General features: G+C 29.3%; 1 protein-coding gene across 1 annotated transcript; it reads left to right on the top strand.

The window, feature by feature from the left end:
* The first annotated feature begins 1401 nt into the window (after positions 1–1401).
* Positions 1402–10215, top strand: LOC130801939 (AAA-ATPase At3g28580-like). The gene is made up of 2 exons (XM_057665895.1): positions 1402–1941; positions 8803–10215. The coding sequence occupies exons 1-2, from the start codon at positions 1493–1495 to the stop codon at positions 9911–9913; spliced, it is 1560 nt and encodes a 519-aa protein (XP_057521878.1). The 5' UTR covers positions 1402–1492; the 3' UTR covers positions 9914–10215.
* The last annotated feature ends 1854 nt before the right edge of the window (positions 10216–12069 follow it).

Genomic DNA, 12069 nt, shown 5'->3' with positions numbered 1-12069 from the left:
CAGACGTTTATTTATTTTTTATTTCGTTTTTATGTTACTCCCGCTAATTCACGATGATTATTTTTAACTTGCTTTCTTGAGCTCTCCACCAAATGTCTTCAAAACATAGTTGTTGAGACGTAGTAATTAAATATATTGTTATTTGTTTTTTTAATTAAAAGGTAGACTTAGAAAAAAGAAAAATAAAGTAAAAATCAGTCCAAATAGTTTTACCCGAAAAAAGTGGATCGACTCCATATGGAATATAACCATTTTTTTTATAAAGTTATGTCTTTAGATAGTCATGACTGATGAGGTGGGTATTATGTCATGGTTTTTTTGCGTCGGAACTTTTTAAAATTTAACTGGGTTTAGTCAATTTAATACGTCAATAGTTTTAAATTTTTATGACAGTATTAGTTATGCATCATCAGAAATTTATTAAAATAGTACTAGTAGCATATAACTAAACTAAAAAAAAGGCGCATATGATTTTAGACATTTTTAAGATTAAACAACTTACTATTTGGAACACAAAACTTTCAGGAAATTTCTAACGCGTGCGTATGAAATACGTACAAATCTGATATGGATTTATAGCAAAATACTTATATTATGCACCATTTTTTAATATTATAAAATACGTATAAAATATCTTTAACATTTTTTATTTATTACATTTTATTACTGATTTGATTTGATTTGACTTTAAAATTATGTAAAATTTATGTTGACACAAACTCCGATTTTGAATCGATTCATCTGATATCGATCCAATGACTCAAATGAACACCTCCACATCTATAATCCATACTATGTAAGTCTTAAATTGGTTTACATTATATTATTTTAATTAGTGTTTATTGGCGGAGCCACATAGGTCTTAATAAATTAGTTGACCTCATTTACATTTTTAAAATTGAGATTTTTATTATTGCAAACTTAACGAATGAAAATACAAAATAACCCTTATTATTATTTTTGAATTACGACTAAATACCGACTATATGCTCACCTCATTAATTTATGACTAAATGCTGCTAGTCAGAAAAATAGTGGATGGTGTTCCAACTAAAATTTTATTGGTTTAGTAGGAAATTCAGTCTTAACTTCTTACTAACATAGAAATAGTAATAGACTAGTCGAAAATTCGGACTAATATCAAACAGTTGGAATTTTAGTCAGAAATTTCTGACTATACTGATGTCAGTCGAAGGTGCTAGTCGGTATATTGCAACCATTTTTTGTGGAGTCTAATGCATATTATGAAAATATAAACTTTTGTTTAATGTCGTCTCACCGAAAAACTGTCTAAAAAAATAGCTCCATATAATATAAACTAAAAAGTTAACCGGCTATAGATTGATTGGATCCCGGTAACATTTCACTATAAATAGACCTAACCTTGCATAATACCAAAATCAGAAGTTGTTAAGAGTGAATCTAAAGAATACTCCCTCAACTTCTTGAACAATCAAATCCTAAATTCCTAATTAGAGATAATAAATAAAAAATGATTATGATGAATAATTCAAATGACAACATGTTGATGCAATTTGGATCATTCATAGCAACCATAATATTTGCAAAGGCTATGTATGATCAATATCTTCCTTATAAATGGAGGGAAGCCATACATGCCTTTCTTTATCGTTATACTGAAAAAATAGTAAGGTTTTTAAGTCCGTATCTTAATATTACCTTTGAAGAATACACAGGTGAACGTTTCGATAGAAGTCAAGCTTACAAAACTATTGAAACTTACCTTAGTGAAAAAACTTCAGAAAAAGCAAGGGGTTTAAAGGGTAATTTTGTTAAAGATGGTAAGGCTTTAGTTCTTGGTCTTGCTGATAATGAAGAAGTTACGGATGTTTTTGACGGAGTAAAGGTTTGGTGGAGATGCCGTAAGAATTTTTCAAGAACTCAAACCATCACCTTTTTTCCGGGAACTGATGAAAAAAGGTACCATATTAATTTATTATATTAAATAATTTCAATCATAGTACATATTAGAGTATACGTTATATACTCTAACACGCCTCTTACACGAGAGTTTATTGGGCTAAAAGTGTGTATACACATAGACACTGAATATTTGACATTAAATGAGGGGTGGTTGAGATTCGAACCCGTGACCTCTTGTCACGTTGGGTTCTGATACAATGTCAAGGAACCAACTTAACCAAAAGCTAAAGTTGATAGTTGACGTTACAGGATATATGTTATATATTTTAACATGCCCCTTCACACGATAGCTCTTTGGACTAGAAGTGTAGATGCGACACATGCCCTCCTAATACTTGTTATATACTCTAACAATATGTATATACTCATCTATCCTATCAGATTTACACAAAGAAAAAAAGGTAATTTTTTTTAAAAAGAGTGATAATTAAGAAAAAGAGAGAATAAATTGTAGATGAAATTAAATGAGAATTAAAATGTATAGATGAGATTAAAAGAAAATAGTAGGTTATTATCTAAAAATAAAAATAAGGCAAATCAAGTAGGACGGATCAAAATGTAAAATGGTGCAAATTTAATAGGATGAAGGGATTTGCTCTTAACATACTTCCTCCGTTCCATAATACCCGCTATTTTTTTATTTTTTGCAATTTCATATTACTTGCTACATTTCCGTTTTCAGTAATAAAACAATCATTTAAAGTTTTACCTATCCTATTTTTATCCTACTCTATACTCTATACTCTATAATAAAATATTATACTATACTCTATAAAGTAACCTAACAACCTAGTTTTTCTTTTTCAATTAACAATAATAAAATACTATATTCTATAAAGTAAACAATCAGCTACAGTGTAGGTCAATCACTTTTCTTAATACCCGTGTCCATACAAATGTAGCGACTAAAACAGAACGGAGGAAGTATAATCTAAAAAGAATTTCTAAAAGCTAATGGCTTATATTCATATAATCATATTACATAGTAAAAGATGTAAATTATATCAATTTTAATATAAATTAATATTAAACATAAATATAAATTTTGAAGATCTTATTAAATTTAGGATCCTGAACATATATTTGATATATGTATATATTATACATACTCCATGCAACTATAATACTGAATTGTTTTTTAATACATCACTTTCACTAGATTTTACATTTTTTACATATATAATTGGTCACTTTTAGGAATACTTGCCGCCTAGTTTATTTTTTAGTTGCATCTAAGGACAATAATGATATAAACAAATATTGATTAAGTAAAGTTGATAGAAGTTTGATAATTATCTCATATATTATTGTTTATATATTGATATTAACAGTAACCATGTAACATTAAAAGATTTTTATGTAAAATGCATTTATAACTTTGTTAGATAACGCAGAAAATGTCAATATTATTTAATTTATATCACATTTATGGGTAAATAGTGAGATCTATAAATAAAGTAGTGGAGTTAATAAATTAATTTATTTTTACTTCAAATATAGAACTCTTGAATAACAAATCTTACATTATTTAATTGAAAAAAATACCTAAAATAATTTAAGGTTATTTCGATTTTCAATACAATAATTTCAATTCTTGATTAATAATGAATAATCTAAAGTATTGGGTCACTTATCCACAAATGCTGTGCAAATTAGAATAAGTTATTAGGTAAATTCTAAAAAAATAAAATAAAATAACAATAATAATTTTAAAAAATTAGAATGATTCGTAATTGTTAAAAGTTAAAATGTATATAAAGTATATAACAATGCACTGTCTTATTTGACTAATTCTTTTGGTAATTGTGGACTTGGTCATGGAAAATGATGGTAATAACAAGACCATGTTGCTTTAGTATTCACATGCAATGTAAGATCTAACTATTACATGACACATCCTACAAAGTTGTCCACGTCTAATCCTAATGTCCACTACAAAATGAAGAATTAAAATTCACTGGATTAAGATTATCCAGGTAAGAAAGGAAATCTCTTGGAAAAAAAAAGAGGATTCGGTGGTAGCAGGTTAGAAGGGACAGGAAGAGAGATAAGATTAGGGGTGTTTACCGGTCCAAATTCAGATCGAATTGGCAGGAATCTGTTGGATCGGAAGACAGAAATTTTGAATATTTGAAGATCGGAGACCGGACCTATGGCAGGAACGGCAATCTCGATACGTAATTGAAATTAATGAAAATTTTTACAAAATAATGCGAAAGTCTGAAAATGCCAATCTACTAAAAAACTTTAAAATTAAAAAAATATTTAGTAGAAATGATAAATATTACATAAAAGTAGGAAAATAAAAATACATATCGTTCGTTCCAAAAATATACAATAAATAAGTCAAAATCATCAAACATGAAGTATATAAAAAATTTGCAGTTAAGTCCTCGATAGCATAAATAAATTATAACTGTTGCCTAGATCGGAACCTGAAACAAAATCCTACAATATACTGTCATCCATAATACGGATGATAGCCGATTGAATCGGTCAACGGCTTAACGCCAAGTATAACTCCCTATCCAGCTCAAAGTACGGAAATAATACACTACATTTACAAAATAATAATTAAAGTACGAACTTATAATTAATTAACACCACTATATACTTTTACCATATTTTTTTACTGTTCCATACTTTTAAGTCATTAAGATACCATTCTCAATCTTGGCAGAAGTACGTTACTATCAGTTATACAATTCGGTAATCTTAATACTTAAGCAAGTTTAGTTGGTTAATACTCATAATCGTACCATACCTTATAGTATCAACAGTAATCAAGTTTATCATTGATAAACAAGCAAAACAATATAACACTTTATATATGTAAGGGGTTGGCTAGATTATGGTCGACGCCCTGCAGCTGACTGTGGTGCGAGTCGTCACCCCTCCAATACATTTATGCTTGAGCTTCTATAGGATAAGTAGCTAATTCTCTGTCTTACACCGCATTTTACGTGCCGACTAACACGGGCGCTGAGATTTTACATGTCGATCCATAGTTCGATATTACCATACTATCAGGGTCATTCAATCAATACTCACATAATTTCACACAAGTACATCACATAATTTTTATTACTACATGTTGACTATAACATTGACCAATTTAGATGGTAACTTTCTTTATTTAATAAGATTTTACCTTTATGCCCTTTTATGTTCACTACTAAAGTTTTACACATTAGAATTTATTTAGAACTTTATTTTTAATAGATCATTTGCTAAATAAATTTACTAATAACTTAATATTCTATTAATAGTCTCCAAATTAATATTTTCTCAAGTAGTTATTAAAATTTATTTCTCTTGAAATAAGTTTCAATAATCAACATTTTTAACTTTAAAACAAATAAATATTTTATTCTTTTCACAAAAACAAATATTATACTTATGAACCAAGTAAAACTATATTCTATGGATAAATTTCCAAAATTCAACAAATTCACCAAAAATCAATATTCCAATCAAGTTGAAAAACAAGTAAAACTTATTAAGCTCACAAAAATCCATATTTTAATGATAAAACAAATAGAACTTATAAGTTTATGAAATCAATATTTCTAATTATAAAACAAATAGCATTTTATAAGTTCACCAAAAGCATTAGTTCTAGTTATAAAGCATGTAAAACTTATATTTTCACACAAATTAATAATTCTAGTTATAAAACTAGTTAAAACTATATTCTTTTAATATTTTCATAAAATCAAAATTTGACACATAAAGGCAACTTTATTAAAAAAAAAACTACTTTTACCTTTTTACATAAATTTTGGTTAAATAGTTAACTAAGAAATATTTGGTACACACTAGTCATTTAATATCACAAAAGTTACTTTTATAAAAAAAATCTAAACTTATACAAATTTCTCAAAAATTTCTTTTAAACTTATTATTTTATTATTATAAAATAATGCTTGTAACAAATTAAAATAGTAAATAAAACCTTTTTGTTTATGATAGTTGCCAAATGGCCTATGAATATTTTTAGACCTTTTTCACTGAAAAAAAAAACTTAATTTAATCTATCATAATAAATTCTAAATTTAAATATCTTACATAATCACTAAAATAAAAACTTTTATACAATAAATGGAAAACTTAATATAACTTTAAGGATAAGTTTTAATATTAAAATAAAGTATAATGACAATAATTTTAACATAACCATACTTAGTAAAAGTATGTTCGTAAAATAGCACACAACTTTATAAACTAGTTTATAGGCAAACATAAACATATTAACAAAAAATCTAACATAAAAAAAAATCTTAAATATAATAGCATTTCTAATGTAACACATAAAAATAATACTAAATATCACTAGAATATGATATTTTTTCACCAACTTTCTAAACATGTTCAAAAACTACTAATTAAAATGCTAAAAATACTTATAGCATAAACATACTTAAGTAATCTTAATTATAATTTCATTAAACTAATTTTTCACTTAAACATACTCAACATATTTCATACTTTGTGTATTATAAAGTAAATATAATGTAAAAATTTCACATAAAGAGTAGGGTAAGAAGTTATACCATACTAACAGCATGAATTAGTACTAAGTACTAATTAAAGAGATTAAAAAAAAAAAAAAAAAAGATTCTCCAAAATAAATACTCCAAGCTTTAAGCTTCAAATTCCAAATACTAGTACTTCTAAGCTCCCAAAATAAAAATACCAACTTCAAAAAAATGATCCTCTAAATACCCAAAGAAATGACCTAACAATGCTCCAAAATGATGATGATTTAAGTTAAATAAAAATTGTTCTAAGCACCTTATTTTTAGTTTCTTCAAATAATTAATAATAAGAAATTGGTAGGTGATATATAAACTGAATTTAGGAGAAAATGGAAGAAATTAATTGGCTTTAATTTCACAAAACTCACGGCTAGACAATGAGGTCATATTTGATGATTTACTCCCATTTTTCTCCAAGGTATAAGGTTAGTACATGGGCTGGTATAAATATGAAAATTTGGGAACATTTAGGTAAGGAATTTTGGTTGAAAAAATGAAAAAATCTTATTCCAAATCTTAAGGTCATATGGGTGGTAAGGGAGGTATTGAATTTTGTTAAAGCTTATCTTGTCTAAGTATACTAGCTTAGAATACTAGGATAGGTTTTGACCTAATAGATTTAGGTGATAAAAAAAATTAGTTTAGCTTAAAACTTGTTTAAAAACATAATTAAAGTTATTAATAAAATATACTAGTTTATAATATTTTAAATAAAAGTGTTTAAGTCGTTAAAATAATTGTTAACGAAATTAATTAAGAAATAAGAATTTTAAACGCAAACCACAAACTAATTAAACGTTTTTTGAAAATTTCATTATATAAATTAATAATCAAAACTTTTGAGTTCATAAAAAAATAATATTTAGAAGGAAAAATTACCTAGAATAATCCAACCTTTTCATAATTTACTTACAATAAGCCCATCTATTGATTAACACTTGAATAATCCCAACTTTAGAGGTATTTGCCTAGAGTAAGCTTGGTAACCTGATGACCTGCTATTGTAGGTAATTCACCAAAAAAAGTAAACTGAATATTAATGTAAAATTAGAAAAATTTTAAAATTCACATGAAAATTTTCGAATGATTAAAAAAATCAGAAAATTTTTTTGTATATTTCTTAAAACAATTTTTCGGCATTTATTTTAATTTTTCTTTTTTTTTAAAAAAATAAAATTTGCTATAACAAGTCATCGGGTTATTGGGTTTACTCTAGGAAAATACCCTCTAAAGTTAGGATTATTCATGGTTAATCAATAGGTGAGATTATTGTAGGAAAATAATGAAAATGTTGGATTCTTCTAGGTAATTTTTCCTATTTAGAAATATAAAAAACTTTAAAGTTTCATATTCGGAATAGTTTAAGAAATCGGAAAAGTATTAGGAATTTAAAAGAATTAAATAAGTAAAAAAACTTATAAGTCGAATTGGAAATTAAATAAGAAATTAAATCAAGAAAAAAAATGATTAGTTAGAATATAAGATTTTAGATAAAGTTGGAGCTTATAGTCAAGGAGAATTAAATTGAATGAATTAAGAGTTAATCGTAAATGATTAACATTAGGATTTTCGAGTCTGTTACAGGACCGGTTCCATCCGGTCCGGTCTAACCCGGTTTCCTCTCGGTTTGGTTCTAGTTTAGACTGATTAGACCGAAAGTAATTTTTTATACCAAAAATAAATTAAAAATGGAAGAGTTTAAAATAATTTAGCAAATTAATTATTATAAAATTATAATATTTGAGTTAAAAAATTATTTTTTGTTAGAAATAAAAAATATAAAGCTCTTTAAATAAGTATATACTTAAAAATTATAAATATTATTCCTATTCAAAATTACTTTTATATATATCAGGTCTAACCTGGATTTTTTCAGGTTTAGACCGGACAGGACCGGAAACCCGGAATGAAAAATAAGCAAGAGCCGAAGCCCGTACTAAAGCAACTGGTCCGGTCCGGTCCGGTAGTCTCAACCGATTCCGGTCCTGACCGTCAGTCCTGTCTCATTTTGCACACCTCTAAATGCAGTTAGGAGGGGCTGGCAGTGGGGAAGGGATTTGGGTAATTAATTTTTTTCTTTTAATTTTTAATTAACTTTATTTTATTTTATTTGGAGTTAACCTTTTTTATAAAAAAAATTACCTGTTACAATAAGTTACTGGTTACTATAGTATACTCTTGTCAAATATCTCTTAAAGTTTAGATTATTCATGGAGAATTATTAGTTCAAATTCTAGGAAAATCGAATAAAACTTTGCTTATTTTCGGTAATTTTATTTAATTTTAATGTTTTAATTGTTGTATATTGAAATAATAATAGGTATTACCAACTCACTTTTCATGGTCGTCATAGAAAGTTGATCACTGAAACCTATTTGAAGTATGTTTTAGAAGAAGGCGAAGCAATCACAATCAGAAAAAGGCAAAGAAAGTTATACACCAACATAAAAGATAAAAATGGGTCATATTTCAGCAAAGGGAGTCTATGGAGTCATGTTGAGTTCAAACATCCTGCAACATTCAATACTTTAGCCATGGAAGAATTAAAGAAAAACGCCATTATCAACGACCTTATTCGATTCAGTAAGGCAAAAGATTATTATGCTAAGATTGGTAAGCCATGGAAGCGTGGTTATCTGTTGTTTGGTCCTCCTGGCACTGGTAAATCTACCATGATTGCAGCCATTGCCAACTTGTTAGAGTATGATATTTACGATCTGGAATTAACTGCGGTTGAAGATAACACTAAATTAAGAAGATTATTAATTGAAACTAAAAGTAAATCTGTTATTGTGATAGAAGATATCGATTGTTCTCTCGATTTAACAGGGCAAAGATCATCATTATCATTGAAGAAAGAAAAGAATAATGAAGGAGAAAATGAGAAGGAAGAAGTGAAAAAGAAGTTAAAAGATGAGGGGGAAATAAAGAAAAGTGAGGTAACACTTTCTGGGTTGTTAAATTTTATTGATGGAATATGGTCAGCATGTGGGGAAGAGAGAATAGTTATTTTTACTACAAATTATGTTGAGAAACTTGATCCTGCACTTATTAGAAGGGGAAGAATGGATATGCATATTGAACTTTCATATTGTAATTATGAAGCTTTTAAGGTGTTAGCTAATAATTATTTAGATGTTACATCACATCCATTATTTGAGACAATAAAGGGTTTGTTGGAAGAAACAAAGGTGACTCCTGCTGATGTTGCTGAAAATTTGATGCCTAAGTCACTTGAGTTAGATGTTGATGTTTGTTTGGAGAATTTAGTTAAAGCTCTTGAGAAGGCTAAGTTGGATGCTAAACTTAAGATGGAGGAGGAACAAAAGGAGAAGGAGAAGGAGAAGGAGAAAAAGACGGAGAATGTTAATGATGATGATGATGGAGAGAAGAATAAGAAAGAAGAAGAAGAAACCATGAACAAAGCATGATAATTTAAGGAAAACCACACATTATGTTGTTGAATGAATTAATATTTTATGTGTAATAAGTAATGATAATAGTGTTGTTAGTGAAGTTTGTATGTGTATTAAGCTCTTGTTTTATATTTTACAGTTTGAAGAAAGAAAATAAGATAATAGTGTTAGTGAAGTTCATTCTGTGTTAGATAATGCATGTAACTATCAAATTAATAACTTATTGTTAGTTGTTGCAAAAGAAGTTTGTATGCAAGATAATGTATTGCGGAAATTATGGAGAATATTATAGAAATATATGGGAATATTTGTTAATATCCTTAGGTGATTTGATTAGGATATTTTCATTGTGTAAATATCTTGTATTTTGGGGTAGATTAGTCGGTTTTCCTTATTTGCCTAGATCTTGATTGACTAGGATATCTTTGAACACATAAAACCATCGTTTGATTCAAGGAAAAGATGGCAGAGCAAGGTTCCACGCATCCCTCTCTTTCATGGTATCAAGAGCAGGTTAATTTTTTTTTCTCTAAAACGAAGTAATGGCCGGTGATGATGATAACTCACCGCCACCACCACCATCACAAATTCAACCAAATAACCCGTTTTACCTTGGCGCACATGATCGTCCGGGAGATTTTATTACTCCAGTTCGTCTCAAATTAGACAATTATGATGCTTGGGCACACGCAATTTTGGTAGCACTTTCATCCCGACGGAAGTTTGGCTTCCTCAATGGAACCATCACCACTTTTGTACCGCCGGCAACAAAGGAGGATTCGGTGGTCGTTCAATACATGCTCGTATCATGGTTAATGAATACCATTGATCCCGAGGTAAAATCTTTGCTCTCTAATTATGTTAATGCAAAGCGTCTATGGGATGACTTGAAAGAACGATTTTGTGTGGTTAATGGCCCTCGTAGACAACACTTGAAATCTTAGATTAATTCCTGTGAACAAACAAAAACGATGTCTATTGCTGTTTATTTTGGCAAATTAAAAGTATTGTGGGAAGAATTAGCCAAGCTTGAACCATTAATTGTTTGTAAGTGTGGTCAATGTGAATGTAATTTAGGTAGAGAGCATGAAAAACGTAGGGAGAATGATCAATTACAAAAATTCTTGCTTGGCCTTTATTCTGATTATTACGCACAATTCCGATCAAATATTCTTGCATAAGACCCACTGCCTTCTCTTAATCGAGCATATCAACAGTTGAATAAAGAAGAGTTGGTCCATGGGTTTGATCGTGCTAAAGAGGAACCCTCTCAGGCTGCAGGTTTTGCGGTTCGTACGGGTGGTATGGGCCGAGGAAGAGGTCGTGTAGACAAGTCAGTTTCAGTGTGTAATTATTGCAAGAAACCAGGCCATATTGCTGCAAATTATTACTCATTGCAAGTGTGTACTCACTGTAAAAAGAAGGGTCACATTGCAAAGTATTATTATGAGATTATTGGGTACCCGGAGGGGTGGTCCGAGAGTGATAAGGGAGGTAAATCATCAAGTGCAGCACCTGGGCAAGGTCGTGGAGTGGTGACAGCTAACGCCACATCTGGCAGCAGCTCTGAAGCCCCACAAGTGGCGGCTTCAAATCCTCTTGCCATGTCAAACGGGCAGTCTATACATTCGAGCAGTGGAGGGCAATTGCGGGATTTTTTTGGTAATGCTACCATACCAGAAAATCGTCTCAATGGTAAGTTTGATAGCTCTTCCTGGATTATAGACACAGGTGCAACACATCATGTAACAGGTGATAAATCTTGGTTATTTGATGTTCATCAATCTCATTGTCCTGTTGGTTTACCTAATGGAGATATTGTATTTGCATCTATGGAGAGTTCGGTTCGTTTATCTAATTCAATTACTCTGCACAATGTTCTTTATGTACCTAACTTGAGTTGTAATTTACTTTCGGTTTCACAACTTAATGATAATTTGCATACAAATGTCACATTTGATTCTAAGTTATGTGTTATACAGGACCGAATGAAGGATCCGATTGGAACAGGCGCTAGGCGAGATGGATTGTACTATTTTAGCAAGCCCGAGGTGGTGTCCGCAATTGAAGCTACTTCAGAGTTGGAACTTTGGCATCGAAGGTTGGTTCATGCGTCCGAGAAAGTCGTTTAAGTTGCTTCCTCATATCGGTAGTATTAAGAGTAGTCTAAA

The sequence above is a fragment of the Amaranthus tricolor genome, chromosome 15, assembly GCF_026212465.1.
Source record: "Amaranthus tricolor cultivar Red isolate AtriRed21 chromosome 15, ASM2621246v1, whole genome shotgun sequence".
Lineage (NCBI taxonomy): Eukaryota > Viridiplantae > Streptophyta > Magnoliopsida > Caryophyllales > Amaranthaceae > Amaranthus > Amaranthus tricolor.
Note: the sequence above shows the minus strand (reverse complement) of the source record. Positions and strands in the feature narration are given on the sequence as shown.